Genomic DNA, 19,557 nt, shown 5'->3' with positions numbered 1-19,557 from the left:
CATGGCAGAAACCCTTCCAAGCAACTTAATGCAACTCTGACTTAGCTAACGAAAGTTAAGATGCAGCCTTGTCTCTTCTTTGCCTCTCTGCAGATTCTGTCAGACCTGCTCAGTGTTCCTTGCATTTCCTATTTTTATTTCAGATTTCCATCATCTGTAGTATTTTGCTTTTAAAATAACTTCCCTCAGCTGCTTTACACTGTCTTTCCTCTGTCATTCCTGACTGCTCTCCCTCTTTTTCACAATCACTCCCCAATCCCTCTGTCATTCCTTACTAAAGCAATTGTCAGTTTTACAAATTGTATGTTTGTTTTATTTAGCATTACTCTCAATTACTCTCTTTATCTCCCTCCCAGGATGCTCCCTCCATGCCATTGTTACTCGAAAGGGGTACTCAAACCTTTAACCAAGATATTCTTCCCTAGCATGAACGACAGAAGTCAGCTCAGACTTTAATTAAACAAACCTTCCTTTATGTAACTCTTTATGTACCAACACTTAATATAAAACAAACATTTGTTGCAAAATTTACATCTTACATCGTCCAACTTAACCTCAACTTTAACTCACTTCATTTAACTTCACTCTACCTTAGTTTTAACTTAATTCACATTTAACTCTAACTGTACAAGTCTGGCTTGAAACAAATACCACCCCAATTCGAGGGAAGCAGCCAAACTTTGCTCTTGCTGTAGATTTTGCCTCATGGCTCTTTGTCTCTCTCAAGATAACTCCAGGGCATGTGCTTCTCAAATGTTGGTCTCAAGGGCTACCTTGTCTAAGCTGGTAACTTTTATCCCAAAGTTGCTCATTTTCCAGAAACATCTCTGGTGCTCAGCCAATGAATTAACCAAACCAGATCACATCGTTCAATCCCAGCAAATGGAGTTTACTGGTAAGCAACTCCCAAATGTTTATACCAAGTCGTAAGCAGCCACATACCATATTCCATATATGTATGTCTAGCAGACCACGATGACACCTTACTTATTCGGTCAACACAGGAAACTGCAAGTCACAGTCTACAGTCACAATATGTCCTCACTGCAGTATAACCTGGATCAGAGTTTAAACTTGCTTGACCAAAGTACCCAGCATGCTTGATTGTAGCTCTTAACTAGTTTTGTAGTCATTTCTCCCGCTGGCCACCTGACTGCATCATTCGGCTCTGCATGGGGTGTTTCTTGTCCAAACTACTCTTGCAACCCCTCCATTACTTCACCGTGTATGGTCAGCCATTATACTCCTGTAGTCTGGAGGATTTGCAGGCCGTTTGTGGGAAACTCTGTATGGCGAGATTAATTGTGCTCCATGCACCAGTTCTGTGCCATTAATCTGATCCACCAATTTCCAGGCTACCTGCAATTTCCAGTCAGGAGGGGGTCCAAGTTTCACACCTATTTAAGATTGGCACGGTCGCAGCACCATTTCCTTCTCTACCAAGGCTGCTCCTTAATTTCTGACTCTATCACGTGATCTTTGGCCACTCAGTGCAGAGGGGAGTGGGCAGATTGGAAGATTTCTTTGTGGGATTATTCCTTGTCCTGACCAAGGTGGACATCAAAATTTCCAGGTAGCTAGTGGCTGAGACAATTATTCAGCCGAGATGCCTGCTTCTCTCTTACACTGATGTCTGTACTGGAAGTCTCTGGACATTTTAGGCCTTTTGAGGCTAGAGGGTAGCAGGGGGAGTGGAGTGCAAATGTCATACCTTGGGATTAACTAACTTTTCTGTAAATATTTTGTTTCTCTAAGTTACGGTGTATCACAAGTATCTCATTTAATAAGTGACAGTTAGCTCTTTGTTATTGCCAACTTTCTAGGCTGACAATACAAGATATAAAGCCGTTCATTCTGCACAACAAACACAGGTCACCAAAGTTATTATATTTATTCACATGATATATTCCAACTTGCAGACTTTACTGGGGCTCACCAAAATAAAATAATAAATAACAATCCAGCCAGTTACACAAATGACCCCACAAAATAAAAGACCTAGTTTTGCACAGTGTACATCCTTCTTTGTGTCTCTGCAATATGGTACAGTTCTCAGATTTAATACATGCCACAATTTAATACTTTGCCAACATTCCCTGCCCAGAGCCACAGCTGAAGAGCAGTTTCTTGGGTGACATACTCGATGTCAGGTGTCAGCTGTCAAAACGTAACCCAATAAAAATTAGAGCCTCCTAATCATCGAGAAGCCCACTAAAAGGTGGAAAATGAGAGAATTTACCAATTAACATGCAAGCTTTTGGTGTTTTTCTAACTGCTGTAGCTCTCAAAGTGTTATGTTCTCATAAATGAAATGTGCTGTTGGTAGGATTTGAGATGTTGAATGGATTCTCCATTCTCCACCGAATTTCATTAAATGCAACTTACAAGTAAGCAGTGATTTCTGCACAGTTTCTGAAACAGTACACAAAGTTTTTCCATGTTGAATCCTGCATTGTTGAAAACAACACTTCAACAGTCAATATTTCAGTGATTTTTCAATCATATGCCATGCCTCTAATAGTTCTTGGATTGTGATGTTGACACACTGCATAGCATCTGACTGCCATTATATTGGAAATGGTTTGCACAGGTCAAAACACATTGCAACAATGACATGCAACTTGCATACTGTGTAGCATATAAATCATTTTAGAAACAAAACAGATGGAATAAAGGGGATTTTCAGACATTGGTTCACTATTAAGTTCTTTATATTAAGACTGGAATGAATGGAATGGAATTTAACAAAAATACAAGATATTATAAAAAGAAATAACTTTTTGAGTTGAATATATCATCTCAGATTTGTGAACATTTTGAATTTCATATCTAGATGGCTATTAAAACTACCATCCATCCCAAATCTCTATCCTCTGATTTAAAAAAAAACTATTAAGGTTATTATTTTCTTATAATGTTATTTTATATGGATTTATTACTCAAACTCTCAGCTGGATATAAAAGATCTCGTGACTCTAATTCAAAGGCAGCAGTGAGTCGACCCACAGCCCAAACTATTATTTATCCTTCAATAAACATCACAAAGATCAATTATCTGATTATTATCGCATTCCTGCTGTGAGAGTTTCCTGTATGTCAATTGGCTGCCACACTTCCTACATTACAGCAGTGATGACATTTCAAAAGTATTTTATTGACAGTAAAATAATTTGTCACATCTTTAAGTCACAGAAGTTATTGTGTAATGCCAAGTCTTTCTTGAATTATTTTATTATTGCTTTGCATGAGTTAACATGATGATGTTTCCCACGGTCTATTGGCAGGAGCTGGAATCTGATTCAGAGAATGGAGCAGATGTGATTGCAATCAGTCAAAACCAGAAGGTTCATCTTGTTCATTCCCCACTTGGAGCCACATCCCCCATGGCAGGTCCGGGGGCGAAACCAAAGACTGGGGTAGGTTTGGATAATTTAAGCACCAGATAATTCTTTAGTTTAGACAGATGGTTATAAATTGCAGCAATGTTTATGCCAAGATTTTCTTTATCTCTGCAAACTTTTTGCGAAGGATCATATTTTCTTTCCTCTGCTGAATTTAACAAGAAAATGCATAAAATGTGGTCTAATATTGGTATTAGAATGTTTGGCCATTTTTAACATTGTTCTGATCATCCCCAACCTTCCAAAAAAGAGGTAGTTGCCATTTGTGAAACATGATGGAAGTACAATGTCTCCATTTACCTTTTGTGGCCTTATTAAAGTTATTAAAAGTGAACTTACGCAGCCATCTACAACCACAGAAACAAATAAAAATTAAATGTTTTCACAATTATGGCATTGGTGGAATTAGTGAATGGAAAAATCATAAAATATACCTAAGGTGGTAAATCAAGTTACTTTGAGAGGAGAGCAGTTCCATGTGGTTCAAAGAGAGTGCAGCACATTGATTTATCAACAGAAAGGAGAGGGCACATAATTCCCAGCTGTTACTCTTCCAAGTTAGAACAAAAACAGAAATTGCTGGAAAAACTCAGCAGATCTCAAAACATTTAGAGCTATCGAGATGCACAGCACGGAAACAAACCCTTTGGTCCAACTCTTCCATGCCGACTAGATATCCTAACCTAACCCAGCTCCATTTGCCAGCACTTTGCTCATATCCCTCTAAGTCCTTCCGATTCATATAAATGCTGTAATTGTACGAACCTCGACCATATCATCTGATGCACACCATTTCATGCATACACCACCTTCTGCATGAAAATGTTGCCCCTTAGGTCGCTTTTGATTCTTTCCCTTCTCACCCTAAATTTATGCCCTCTAGTTCTGGACTTCCCCACTCCAGGGAGAAGACCTTGTCTATTTATCCTATCCAGGCCCCTCTTAACTTTGTAAACCTCTATAAGGTCACCCCTCAGCCTCCGACCCTCCAGGGAAAACAGCTGCGGCCTAATCAGCCTCTTCCTGTAGCTCAGATCCTCCAACCCTGGCAACCTCCTTGTGAATCTTTTCTGAGCCTTTCTAAGTTTCACAACATCTTTCCGATAAGAAGGAGACCAGAATTGCATGCAATATTCCAAAAGTGGCCTTACCAATGTCCTGTACAGCCGCAACATGACCTCCCAACTCTTATACTTAATGTTCTGACCAATAAAGGAAAGCATACCAAACACCACCTTCACTATCCTATCTACCTGTGACTCCACTTTCAAGGAGCTATGATCCTACACTCCAGGGTCTCTTTGTTCGGCAACACTTCCTAGGACCTTACCATTAAGTGTATTAGTCCTGCTCAGATTTGCCTTTCCAAAATGTAGCAACTCACATTTATCTAAATTAAACTCCATCTGCCATTCCTTAGCCCATTGACCTATCTGATCAAGATCCCGTTGTACTCTGAGGTAACCTGTCTTCGCTGTCCACTACATCTCCAATTTTAGTGTCACCTGCAAACTTACTAACTATACCTCCAATGTTCACATCCAAATCATTTATATAAATGATGAAAAGCAGTGGACCCAGCACTGATCCTTGTGGCACACCATTGGTCACAGGCCTCCAGTCTGAAAGGCAACCCTCCACCACCACCTTTTGTCTTCTACCTTCAAATCAGTTCTGTGTCCAAATGGTTAATTCTCCCTGTCTTCCATCAGATCTAAACTTGCTAACCAGTTTACCACAAGGAACCTTGTCAAATGCCTTACTGAAGTCCATTTAGATCACGTCCACTCTCTGCCCTCATCAATACTCTTTGTTACTTCTTCAAGAAACTCAATCAAGTTACTGAGGCATGATTTCCCACACATAAAGCCATGTTGACTACCCCTAATCAGTCTTGCCTTTTCATACATGTAAATCCTGTCCCTCAGGATTCTCTCCAACAACTTGCCCACCACCGATGTCTATAGTTCCCTGGCATTTGTGGAGAGAAAGCAGAGATAACGTTTCAGGTCCAGTTCTAGAGAAAGGTCACTGGACCCAAAACAACAATTGCTGCCAGACCTGGTGAGCTTTTCGAGCAATTTGAGTTTTTGCTTCTGATTTCTAGCATCCATAGTTCTTTTTTTTATCTCTTCCAAGTTGAGTCAGTTAACCAGGCATGAGCAGGTATGCAGACTTAGAGGGAGGCGTTAACTCTGGTAGACATTTGGCGCACAGAGACCTGCAAGAAAAATCAACCATCCATCACAGTCTATTGTTATTGCTCTCAACTTTGAGGCCAAAGTGACCTTTGAAGAACCAGCAAAGGCTACCACTGGAGTACAACCATTGGTTGCTGCACACTCAAATTTACCATTGAAGTTGTGATATCTTTGCATTATTGGGAAGCAGAGTATTCTAATCCAAAAGGCAAAGTAGCCATTTTTTTTAATTCAGCAAAATTGTTGAAGAAGAGTGAATAGGTGAAGTTTGCAGTTGTTGCGCTGTCACCAGTTTCATCAAATATTAATCGTTGAACAATCAATTTTGAGATTCTTGGGGGACTCTGTAGGTTGATTTTTTTTGTTTTGAGTTCATTGGACAGCACTCAGAGTGTGGGAATCTTTTGCCTTTTCGCAACCTACCGTGCAAAGGTATTTAAATGGTTATTCTAAGCACTGTGACATTCCCAGCGCACCAGTCCATGCGCTAAAGGACGTCAGGCATTTCACACATAGACCAGGGCTGAAACTTAATGTTCGGCCTTGTTCCTGGATATTCTTAAAATCAGAAAAAAGCAAATATGATTCTCACTACCTTTGCACTATCAGGTTCACAGTCTGAGATACTCCTAGGAGATTATAAATTCAGTTTGTAGTGCATTTTCTTGCTTTAAATCTTGCTTGACACCTCAACAGATGTGACATTCCTGGGTGTCTCTGTCTCTCTCTTTCTCCAGGCAGTCACTGAACTTACATCTGCAGTCAACATTTGGCTGTATATCCTTTGTTCTATTGAAAATGAATACAAAATGTAATTAAAGTGTGACATTTTTATGGCTAATCTCAGTTATTACCTGTGGTCATGACAGTTCCCACAAGGTACCTGTCACTTTATTGAGGAGGTTATTGTGCATTTTATATTTTATTCTCTGCAATCTTGATGAGGTGTTGTCTACACTAATGTTCTGTTGAAGAGTGATGCTTAGATAAATAGGGCAGAGATTGTCCTTCAGCCTGGCCCTTTGGAGTGATTTGCAGTTTAACTAAAGCATTAGGAATGCTGGACATCAATGATTCTTTATTTCTTAATTTTTTTTCTGCCTTTATATTCTATGTTTTTGTCTAGTTTTCTGAGTTATAAGATGGGCAATACTTTGCAATACCCTTCACTGTAATTTGTAACAAGATACACATGACAATAAATAAATCAAATCAAATCAACACCAAGACAGTGGGCAGAGAAGAGGCAGCATGCAGCAAAGTTGTTGAAACTGCACTGAAACTGCAGCAAGACACTTCCAATGAAGAGCAAAACTAAATTTTTGCTGTTTGCATTGACATAAAAGGTTTACAATCCTGCACAGTATTTTCATGCTGTGCATGGATCTGTCTTGCTGCGAGCCTGTGGCGTTAAAAAGTTCTGCAAGTGTAATTAGAGCTAAAGTGCACTGTATGTAAACAATACCAGCTATGGCAGTAAACAGAACTGAGCCCCAAAGAAGAGATTGAATTAGCATGTCTGGCCTAGAAGATAGACCATAATGAATTATCATGTTTCTGCTTGAGTGCACTAGTAGAATTTATAGTTTTGAAATTTATAGTAAGTGAAGCTTATAGGGAGTGTGGGGCATGGCTGAGTCTGAAAAGGCTAGTGTCTTTTTCATTTGGCAGGATTTGGTTTGTGAAGAATCGGGTTTTTAGAGATGAGTAATGTCCCCATTACACTTTGATTACTCCATTACCAGTGTTGCATTGACAAGGAGAAGACATAAAGGCATTCAGATGTAACCAGCTGTGTAATTTAATTTAACCCTCCACAGTGTTCCTAATGTCTTGAATTATTTGCTCTCTGCTCTGCACCAGCAAACGTAGGTCAGACCACACAGAGGTGACAGCATGGAATGTGTCTCTGGTTTACAGTGACATTTATCAGTAAGAGCTGAGAGCACCAAATGGTGTTCAATTGTTTGAAGGCTTCTCATCAAGAGAAAAATATAACTCCACTGGAAAATAATTGCAATTGTTTGGCTGATAAATCTATCTTTGGTTGTATGATCATGTATTGTGCTATTGAAATGAAAACAATTAAAATGAGCGAAGTACTGCCACATCAGGGTCACTGCTTGCTGTAACTGGAGCCAAAATATTAGGCAATGTTTTCACTGATATTATGTTGTATTCTGCTGCCTACAAGGTAGGTAAATGAGTCAATTCCTGGTGAAATATATGGCTAACAACAAACAGAAGGACAAGGTGGGTGATGGACAGTCCTCTTGTTTAGAATATACTTCAAATTGGTGACTGTGTACAGATGTGGAGTATCCAATTAGTAACAGCGCAGAAATGTGAATAGCCAATCAGTGCTAGTGTAGAAATGTGGGGTAGCCAACCCAATTCAGGTCTGTCAATTAACAATCTGTCAGTCCGTCAAGCCCTTTGGGACTGGATGCAGGTTTAATTTTGTGAAACTCACAAGTTTGAACCCCATATCAAAGTTTGTGGAATAGAATTAAAGCTTAGACAAACATTTAAAGTTTATGTTTAAGTAAGCCAACATTTTGATATGTAATCTTTGGCTAATTTGTTCCATATTTGTTTTCAACCTTGTAAAATTTGCACATTGGAAGTCGTTGCTGGAAAACGTCAACCGTGTACTGTACTTTTAGAACTGAACAGGTCGTGCAAGTCTTTGGCTCATTTTCAGCTCTGTGTTACTTTAGCTGATCTCAGATACAACAGAACTGATGAAGGTGGCAAAGGAGCGTGGTGCCCTCACCCAAGTCGAAGGAGGATCAACCACAATTGATACTCTTAATGGCTCTTCAATGGCTGTTGTGATGGTTGTGAGGTGAGGATAGAAAGGTGTGATAACCACCGTGACTCATGCCAACTTATTCACCTGAATCACACATGAGGGACTGACAGTTAGATGAGTTACTGGAAGAGCAGCTGCAAATGCGAAACCATCCTTCAGCATGATGTATTACCTTCAGGAGAGCAGGCTTTGGGAAGGAAAGTAACTGCAGTGTAACAGATGTAACATCCAGAGTACCATAAACATAGCACATTGACCCAAGGAGTTTGAATTGCAATTGAGCCTTTCCAACAGCTTTTTCTTAATGTTGTGTCACAGTATCTTAAAATAATTAATTTCCACTATTCTTCTCCGCCACCTGAAACTCAGAGTTTAATTCTATGTTTCAGCAGATTTTTGCTCAATTTTGATTTGTTTAACAATTTTAGCTTGTTTAGAATGTGGTGGTCATGTGGAAACAATTTATCTTTATTTAGATAGTTGTGCTCATTCTGTTGCCCAGACATTTCAGGTTTCAGAGCACATGAGCTGTGCTGTGAGGTTGATTTTGATCCTAATCCTGAAAACAGGACAGGGAATATTTCTGACTCATGCGCCAAAATTAAACTCAGCGGCTGGGCTGCGTGTACGGAATAGTGCCGTCAATGTCAAACTCAGCTCGGTTTCTATGTGTCAACTAATTAATTTTATTGTTTTAAACTCTCTCTATTGCTTCACTCACAATGATTTCCTCCTGCACTGTGCCATGGCACATATCCACTATTCCTCTGTTCTGTTCCAAAGTTCTGTAATCACTGTTTAAGCTGCTGCTGTTTAACATTACCTCTCTAAATACAGCTGCCGCCTTGCCACCTCACCTCGAGAGCCACTCTCTGCTGCTGCTTTCTGCTCCTCTGCCAACTGTTACGTCATTTCTTTAATTGGTGTTTGCTTTAATCCTCCAACAGGTGAAATGCTTGGAAACTTGTTCCATTCTTTGTGACGAGACATAGAAATGTAAAGTCTTGCTTTAGGGCGGCACAGTGACACAGTGGTTAGCACTGCTGCCTCACAGCGCCAGAGACCCAGGTTCAATTCCCGCCTCAGGCGACTGTCTGTGTGGAATTTGCACATTCTCCCGTGTCTGCGTGGGTTTCCTCCGGGTGCTCCGGTTTCCTCCCACAGTCCAAAAATGTGCAGGTTAGGTGAATTGGCCATGCTAAATTGCCTGTAGTGTTAGGTGTAGGGGAATGGGTCTGGGTGGGTTGCGGCTCGGTGTGGACTTGTTGGGCCGAAGGGCCTGTTTCCACACTGTAAGTAATCTAATCTATGATGCAAACTTTAGATTTAGAAATGGATAAGAGACAGATAAGGGCAAAAGCTGACTGAGGGACATGCCTGAGGATATTGCTTGAAATTAATTTATGATCATCATGTTAAGGATTTGAGCAGGTGACTGAGGCCTGTTGTGCCTCTAGAGGCAGTACACTGTACCAAAGTGGACCAGTGTGGCAACTGTCTTACACTCAATGGCTATCGAGTATGTCATAGTAAAAAGTAGACATTTAAGAAGTAGAGGAAGGTGGTCAGAGTCGATCAGACCAGTTTACAGTATTACTTGGGAGGGAACAATGAGACTTATTCAGACTTCACATTGAGGAAAGCATAAAGCATTGTCTTGATGTTTTGACAGTGGGCTTCAGCAGTTATTAAAGCACCATTGGTTGTTTATCTGTATGGCTGGTAAAATTATTCAGTGTTTGTGCAGTGCGAGCTCCAACTAATCTTAAAGAATTTAGCAACTTGTTGAAATAAATGAATGCGACCTTATTTCAATACTGAGAGTCATTCAAAGAAAGCCCCAACTAATTTAGTAGTGATGCGAGTGCAAACACAGATCACACATGAACCAATACATTTTTGCAGTGTTTTGAACCCGGTAAATGGATAGAATGCATATCGATTTATACTCCCTGATATCCACTGAGGAAACTGTTAACTTAAACCGTAATGGCATTACACAGGTGTGAAATATTATTGAGTGCAATTCAAGCTTAAAAAATATTGACACACTGGGGAGCTATTGGTTCAGTTCCAAAATGAATAGGTATGAATCAGTGCATTTCTTTTGCTTTACTAATATGTTTGCAATTGCAGCTACATGTTTTTTCAATCTGGTTTTAAAATATTTATCTGAAATAAAAAAAAGTTTAACTCTAGACACTGTTAATGGCATAACACTCAAGTCGCAGCTTGCATCATTGTTTACACATGCAATCTTGCAGCATTCCCCTTATTACTCTAATGCTCCCATTGACTTCTGTATTGTTGCTGACAATCCGCCTTATTGATGAAGTTTTAAGCCAAATGCTGTCTTGCAGAATCTCTAGGATTCGCAAAGAGACGTATATTGTATGGAGGTGGTAGTATTTGCCACAGTATATAAGCAACTTAATCAAGGCTAGCATCTTTTCTAATCACCAGTGAACAGGACACTGTAGTGATTTGTACATGTCAGTAATAAGACTTGTTGTTCTCACCAACCTTTCCTTGTGTTCCAAGAAATCTTATTGGCCAGGAACTGTGCAGCATACCTTATGATAAAATCATTGCAAAAGAGCAGTTCTGAGGTTTAATTGGCTATAACATGCTCCAAAAATTATTTTACACGACAAAGTTATTTGTAAAACTCTTAGGGAAAGAGAGCTATCTTCGTGCCTACATAAGTAACCATGCAACATGGCGTGACTAATTACTGCAGACAATGCCTGTATCACCAGTTGAACTTTTTAATTTGTTGTCAGCATTAGTGAAGCAAGCAATTGTGATAAGCAACAGATTACAGACTTGAGTCCACTTTAGCAGAGATTACAAACCAAAGACAGACTTTTACTGAAGCCTTGGGTGGTCAGCATTATCAGACTCCTCAAACAGTGTAAACTGAGATTTAGGTTAACAAATACTCATCAACTGGTACCCAATGAAAACCCAGATGCCTTAAATGTGCCATTATCTTCAAGACTCCTGAAATCTATTGATATGAAACTCTTCAGTTACAAAAAAAGCTGAAAATCACCGATTATCAATCATAAACTACTTCCCCACTTACCAATTTTATCCCTTTAGAGATGACTTCTAGTATGAACCCTCGTGTTTTGCTTGCTGTACTTTATGCACTTGTTAATCTTCATCGTCACTTTTAATGATGTGTATAAGCTCACTTCGATGCATTTTCCTTTACCCCATGGAGACACTTGTTTTGCTGGGTGGGAATGTGTGGCTTCTTTATTCTTCCTGTCAGCATGTACTACTTCTCAATCACTTATATTGAAGCTCAGTTGCCAATTATGTGCTCATAGTGCAAACCATCCTATATGTTTTCACAGTCCTGCTCTATATTAAGGACATCCCCTAATTTGATGTTACCTGTATATTTTGAAAATGTACCTCCAATTTCCTAATGGTTTATGAAATAGGTGAACATCAATCTCAGCACTTGTCCGTGTCGAATCCTAATTCCAACTATTTGATAATATGAGTGATTGTATTTGACACCTACTCTCTGGTCTCTTTTTCTAACCCACTTGCTATCAATTTTGCTACTGGTCTTCTGACTCTACATGTCCTGATCTTAGTCATCAAATTTACAGTGAAGTAGCAGGGCAAATCATCTTCTGCCAGTATTCAAACTGTACAAGAGCAATACATCAACATATCCTTCTATTCCTTTTTCTGATTTGCTGATCTAGCTTCCTCTTAAATACATTTATGCTATTTGTATCGTGTATATCAATAGATATAGCTTCTTTAAGTGTAGGAGTTGGTGGTATATGAAACTTTTAACCACTGTTATATAACTTGAGTTCTCCTAATTAGAATATAAAATGCCAAGTTAACAAACTAAATATAAAGGGTGCCATCATCCTCTGCCATAGCCTATTGCATCATTAAAAAGGAAGTTTATGAAGTTTTCACTCTGAGATGTATTAATTTAGAAATCTGAACAGTACTTGTATTTAAACCAAACATTAAGGGAAAATGAGCCATGTGCAGTCTTATTTGCAATTGGTGAACAGGTTGATACTGCTCACAGTTTGAAACTACAGTCAATTCAGTTCGAGAGAGCTTTGGAGAAACCTCCTGAATTAACGCGACAGAGATACCCAGGCAATCAAGCATTCTAACTTCATTACTCTCCAGGTGTCGGTCATTGTCTCCCTTAGCCAAACTTAGTAGGTAGCATGGAATAAAACCTGGGCATCGGGTACAAGCTGATGATAAGATATTATGTCTTCTCCAAATATCAGTTGTCAACGTTGATTGCTGGGAAACTGGAGATGTTAATAAGCAACAAAAAGAATAGTTTAGATTGAGTCATAGAGATGTACATCATGGAAACAGACCCTTCAGCACAAATCATCCATGGTGACCAGATATTCTAAATTAATCTGGTCCCATTTGCCAGCATTTGGCTCATATTCCTCTAAACTCTTCCTATTCATGTATCCATCCAGATGCCTATAAATGTTGTAGTTGTACCAGTCTCCACCACTTTCTCTGGCAGCTCATTCCATACATGCACCACCCTCTGCGTGAAAATGTTGCCCCTTTCAGTCCCTTTTAAATCTTTCCCCTCTCACTTTAAATCTATGCCCTCCAGTTTTGGACTCCTCCACCCCAGGGAAAAGACCTTAGCTATTCACCTTATCCATGCCCCTCATGATTTTACAAACCTCTATAAGGTCACCCATCAGCTTCTGACGCTCCAGGGAAAACAGCCCCAGCCTATTCAACCTCTCCCCGGGGTCAAACCCTCCAACCCTGGCAACATCCTTGTAATTCTTTTCTGAACCCTTTCAAGTTTCACAACATCCTTCCCATAGCTGGAAGACCAGAACTGCAACAGTATTCTGGAAGTGGCCTAACCAATGACCTGTGCAGCCACAAGAGAGTTCCTCAACAATGTTCAATTTGTACATTGAAATATTAAGACAACAGTGATGATCAGGGAAAACAAGGCCTGGACATTGGAACTAGCTACTAAAGAGCCAGCAGTTGACCCAGTTATTAGATCTTCCTCATCACCATGCTATGATGCATAATCATAAGATAACCTCCAACTTATGGGTTTATCTTCGGATTTGAATTGCCAAAGTTTCCTTTGAATACATTATCTTGATTTTGCATCAGAGGTGGTTTTGTAATAAAGAGGAAGAAAACTTGCACATGTTTGTATATGAGCACCTGTCATGACTTGTGAACATCTCAAAGCTCTTTCAGCTGCTGGAGTGTCCCCACTCTTCTAGTGTAGGACATGCAGTATCTGAATTTTTTACTCATTCGTGCATGAAAATGGTTCTACCTAGGCCAGTATTTATTGCTCTCATCACCTAGAGGACAGTGCCAGAGTTAACTACATTGCTGTGGGTCTAGATTCACATCTAGGCCAGACAAGGTAAAGAACATTAGTAATTCAGATGAGTGTTTTCCATCAATCAACAATGAATTCATGATCATCATTAGACTCTTTATTTCAGATTTTCATTTTATTCAAATTCTACCATCTGCCATGGCAGTATTTCAACCCGAGACTCCAGAACATTACTTATGACTCTGGATTAATATTCTAGCAATAACACCACTAGGCCATTGCCACCCAATTCTGCCTGTTGGCACAGCAAGATGGACCCAGCAGCACAAGGTAATTGAGTGAGGCTCTGAACCTGTCCAGACTTTCAAGCCGATCTATAACAGACTATATCACTCGACTGAAAATGTCAACACATAAACGTGAGTCTCAGAACTTGCAGCCCAAGGGAGAACACCCAATCCTGGGTCGCCCACTTCACACTGTGTTACATACTATGTAACTATGATGGGGTTTTCTTGACAGTCATGCAAGGTGAAGGCCTATCATTTATACTAGTGCAACTGATCAGTAACAAAATGCTGGGGCCCCAAACCAAGCCTTTGCAAATGCCAATTCCATGTGTTCTGTTTTTAAACACCGTGGTGATGCAGATTAACTAATATAATATCCTTGTGCTCAGTCATCGACAGCCCTAATGACTAACTTAGTCTTTTAAAACCATGTACACATCAGGACCTTCAGAGCAGAAAGGGGGAAAAAGCTGAAAAATAATGTTCCCTGTAACGTTTATTTTGCTGCTTAAAAACATATTGTGCATCATTAGAATAATGTACAGAAATCCTCTACTTTCCAAGTTATTTATTTCATTGTGCTCTTCACATAAATCTGAAAAATGGGCATGACATATCCCTTATTTGATTGATGGATACTTATTAAATAGTGAGGAAAAATATGTTGTCTGCACAAAAAATAATGATGTTAATGTCTGAAATGACTGGTTGTTCTCAAGCTCTCTCTGCTCTGGCTGAAGAATTGTTCTTAACCTTATCCAAGAAAAGCCAGCAAGGTCCTGCAATCTGCCAAGATCAAAATGTGTGAAGTGATGCAAATGTTACATATATGTGGTGACATTTACAGGGACATTATGATGGTATTAAAGTTTGAAAAGATGTAAACCTTTCTGTCCAAAACTGTATTGAAACATTAATTACAGTTTTCATAGTAACACTCACTAACTTTACGGTACAATTAATTCAATTCTAGCGCTATGCTTAGCTGCTCTAATGTATTCACTAAGAGGCTGATTTTGTTTCCTGCAAATGTCGGACATAAAGAATCTATGTCGCGCGAATCTTTGATTTACCATTTTACTATTTTAATTCTGTTATTAATAAATTTAGAGGTTTGCATAGTTCTTGAAACTTTAATTAATTTTGCCACTTCTGTGAGCAAAAATAATCTTTGTCTCTGTTTTCAGCTATTTCTGTTTGTCTTTAACAACATATTGATATTCCATTAATTAGATTTTGTAATAAAACTTGGTACATAGATGGGGTGTGACACAAAGAAGAGCTGCTTATCTTGTGATAGACATGCAGATCCAGATCCAGATTCTAGAATTTTCTAGGTGATCCTGTAACATTGGAAGACAGAGTGAATTAATCAATATTTAAGATATTGTCGGTTCTTACATTAGAATGTCGCTAAATATTTTCAAATATTGTGATTGCCTCAGTTACTCTGGTGAAATTTCCCACAGCGGTCAAAGAGTGAGAATTTTTACAACATGTGGGATTGGGCCAAAAGCTCCTCAGTGAGATGGGAGGGAATCTGTCCCAATCAGGGGCTGTGAGGGGACATAGATATGATGCAGCGGCTGGACACTGAAAGCCATCTCCCTCCCCTTGCTTCTGAAGCTCCTCTCTCCATAATCCCTTTCCATGTTTTCCCAACCCCTCCCCTCCTCCAAAAGGTACCTCCTGTGCCACTGCGCAGGGACTTCTTGGTTGCTATGCAACCGGCACCCATTGATGGCTGCTGTTTCAGTGGGACATCGCTACCCGTGAAGTGAACTCGGCATTTAAGTGCCTGGTAGGCACACAACTGGGAACTTTCCAGTACTTGGTGGAGATGGGAAGGGAGGTGGCATCCTGCCCATTTTTACACCCATTATCACAAAATGAAGAAAAAGCAAAAGTTGTTTAGAATAGAGTTCTGGTGAAGGTGACCCTGCTTAGATGGGTGTCTTGCTAAGTCAAATACTAAAGATCATGAGCTCTAGCAAGCTGGAGACATGAGCAGCAATATTAAGACTAAAGTAATCTAGAAAGAACAAGAAAGCAAAGTGAGAGGAATCGAGAGTCTGGCAGAAGTGATTGTAGGTGTTGAAGAGTTTACAGGCAGACAATTGAATGAAGGAAGGGATTTTTAATGCAAGGATTAAATGTGAAGAATTGTGGAATCAGAATATTAATATGAATCAGCAAGGCAAGATGTGATGGGAAAGTCAGACGTTGAAGGATCAGCTACTAGAAGTTGAATTTTCATGAGCAGAGTTCCTGGGAAATTAAAATCTGAGAATGAGAAAGCAATGTTGCTTTTAAAGGCTTTTCTATGAAATCTGTGCAGCCAGAGGGAAAGGAAAATATTTCTCCACTCACAATTTGTGGTAAACTTGCATATATACATAATTTTTATGACATCCAGCAGGCATGGGGAATCTAACAAACTTAGACTGTGAAGATCCAAGACTGTTTTGTGTTAGTTGGTCACAGTTTGCGGTGGTAGAAAGTGAATTAGTGTCTCTTGGGCCATGGATAATCTCCAGTCTCTCACTGCTGTAAGTGCATCTCTCTAAGTAAAGAGAGCACGTATTCAGGCTCAAATGTAATTCTGTTCAATTCCTGAATTTTGTCAACACTTAAGATCAAAGCTGAAAATGTGTTGCTGGAAAAGCGCAGCAGGTTAGGCAGCATCCAAGGAGCAGAAGAATCGACGTTTCGGGCATGAGCCCTTCTTCAGAAATGAGGAAAGGGCACACTTTCCTCATTCCTGAAGAAGGGCTCATGCCCGAAACGTCGATTCTCCTGCTCCTTGGATGCTGCCTGACCTGCTGCGCTTTTCCAGCAACACATTTTCAGCTCTGATCTCCAGCATCTGCAGTCCTCACTTTCTCCTAGAACACTTAAGATCAAGTTAATAAAAGAATGGCCACTTTTGTGAACTATTCGTATGTGTCTGGAACTATAGAACTTCAATACGTTGTTTTGACAGCTCATTGGAATGAAATTAAAATAAAACTCATAGGTTAAAATGTACAAGCGTAACAAAAGAAACATTGACAATCATTATCTCTCAGGTAAGCTCAAGAAAAATCTGTGGCTTTCAAATGTCTGTAAATATTTTGATTCAGGTCTTTCTAAGGGGAAACAAAATAACTAATGGAAATAAAAATCTGACAGTAAACATGCTGCCAACTTTTGACACTTAATTTACGCATTTTTCCTAAGAAACGGATTGCTGAAGAATGTTTACACATTCTTAGTTAAAAATCACACAACACCAGGTTATAGTCCAACAGGTTTAATTGGAAGCACACTAGCTTTTGGAGCAACAATCCGCTCCGAAAGCTAGTGTGCTTCCAATTAAACCTGTTGGACTATAACCCTGGTGTTGTGTGATACTTAACTTTGTACACCCCAGTCCAACACCAGCATCTCCAAATCATGACTACACATTCTTAGATTAACACTATTCATGAGATAGTCAGAGGAATGATTGTTTTCAATTCTGATTTTTAATTGTTCTTTGTAATTCATACTTGTTGCTACCCAGAATATTTTCATTGACAGTTTACAAAATTAGGATCAAACTTCAGCACTTCATATAGAATCAGAGAATCCCTACAGTGTGGAAGCAGGCCATTCGGCCCATCAAGTCCACTCTGACCCTCCGAAGGGTAGCCCACCCAGACCCACCCTTCTATGCCAGTGACTCTGTAATCCTGACAAAATATCTTTATCTCCAGCAGTGATTTTAGGAAATTAATAATTTTAGGAAATAACTATGACATTATATGGTGTGCACCTTGAATGCTGTTCAGACAAAGAAAGTCTTACAAATCAATCATTTTAAACTTTTTGTTTAATTTCCCAAAAATTGCTAGTAATGATGTTTCTGTTACAATGTATTATTGTTACAATTTAAATTGCTTTCTTCCTTGAAGATATACTCTAACTGAAGGTATGGGGTTGAATTTAAAACATCCTGAATAACATGAGCTATGGTGAGATTTGCATGTGAATCTCAACGTGGGGAGCAACTCACTACATCTTTTATCCATCTTGCCAGATGGTGAGGTGATTTTCTGGATTGGCAGCAGTGAGTTGCCATTTAAGGGGAATTATAGCTTGTTAAGCATCCTGTTAACAGCACAACCTGTCTCATGAAAAACTAGCCGTTGAGAATTCTCCATATGGAAGTCAGAGCCTGATGATTTGAGCTCACTGCTTGCTCCTAAGGACTACCAAGTTGAATATTAGCCTCTAACACCTTGGGGAATACTCCACCGGCATTGGCATTTGCATTCAACATGTGCCAGCATCTGAGTACCCTCATGGCACACTTCTGATCCACTTTCAGGATTCTTCTGCACTTTAATGCAGCACGCTGGGGTTAAATGGCTATTATCATGATAACGCTACTGCATGGACACATTGCGCAGGGACACGTACCCAGTTCATGAACTTGACCAGCAAAGGCTACAGGCAGTTCACTTGCTCTTGTAGTGTCCAGTTACTCCAAGCCTACCCTAGATGCTCACAGCTTCCCTTCCTTGCAGTGGCTTGCCTTACCTTTGTTTTTTGCCCCCTCAGTGTGAGATACCAGACTCACAATTATGCAGGAAGCTTGTTGTAGCTGTTAGCCATCACTAATTAAGTTAAGGGAAATTGCATTCAATCAGGAAGTCCTGACACAGTAAGTCAAGGGCAGCCCACTAACTGTCGTGACTCTATTCTGAGCTGTTTCGCTTCTGGAAGGAGAGAGAGAGGCAGGTATTATAGGAGATGAACTGGATGACATAAAGTTTTGACCTGGGTGAACTGCTGCCTTGAACATGTCAGTACACAGCACAGATGGCATGCAGGGTCAGTGGTGTCAATGGTGGGGGTGCGTCAGAGTGAGTGGGGAAGGTGTTGCAAGCAATAATGAGAGTGATAGGGAATCAGCCTTTGTGGAGATGGGTGGGGGGGTGCAATAGCAGAGATAGAGTGTGATATATCAGAAAGAGGGTGGTTACATTTACATGGGAAGAGTGGAGAAAGTCATTGATCTTCTCCCTACATTGCCTGGCATTCCTCCAGATGGTTGAGACCACACACTCTGGATGGCAATCTCTGACCAGGCTGGCATGACCTGGAGTCATGATGTCCACTGCTGGTCCAGGAGGAAGAGGAAGTCTGTGCACCACCCCACCAAGCAGTACCTCTTGTGTCCTGCCCACAAAACAGGGTGCCAAGTGTCCTTTCTCTGCCATGTCCAAGGAAAATGTCAGGAATCTTGCAGGGCATCTTAGGGCTGCCAATGCTAGTCCAGTTGCACAATGCTGCATGGTAAGATTGGGATAGAATCAGATGAGAGGGATGCCATAGGGATGGGGTAGGTGGTTTACTGAGTGAGTTTGTTAAGATACAATGAGAAAACCCAATCACTTTTGCAGCAAAAATCCTTCCAAAAAGTTTAACCCTGCTGGCACTTCATCAAGAAATGCAAGATTCAGCCCAATGTTTC

The 19,557-nt window shown here is 40.0% G+C and overlaps 1 protein-coding gene across 3 annotated transcripts in view; it reads left to right on the top strand.

Annotated features, from left to right (window-relative positions):
- Positions 1–19,557, top strand: part of dlc1 (DLC1 Rho GTPase activating protein) — a 477,757-nt gene that overhangs the window by 147,338 nt on the left and 310,862 nt on the right. For all 3 annotated transcript variants that reach the window (XM_072569847.1, XM_072569866.1, XM_072569856.1), the window contains exon 4: positions 3,285–3,416. In XM_072569847.1, coding sequence (XP_072425948.1) covers positions 3,285–3,416 — 132 coding nt within the window. The remainder of the gene's footprint in view (positions 1–3,284; positions 3,417–19,557) is intronic.

This window comes from Chiloscyllium punctatum, chromosome 1 (assembly GCF_047496795.1).
Source record: "Chiloscyllium punctatum isolate Juve2018m chromosome 1, sChiPun1.3, whole genome shotgun sequence".
Classification (NCBI taxonomy): Eukaryota; Metazoa; Chordata; class Chondrichthyes; order Orectolobiformes; family Hemiscylliidae; genus Chiloscyllium; species Chiloscyllium punctatum.
The sequence above is the reverse complement of the archived record's forward strand: the minus strand, read 5'-3'. Positions and strand labels throughout refer to the sequence as shown.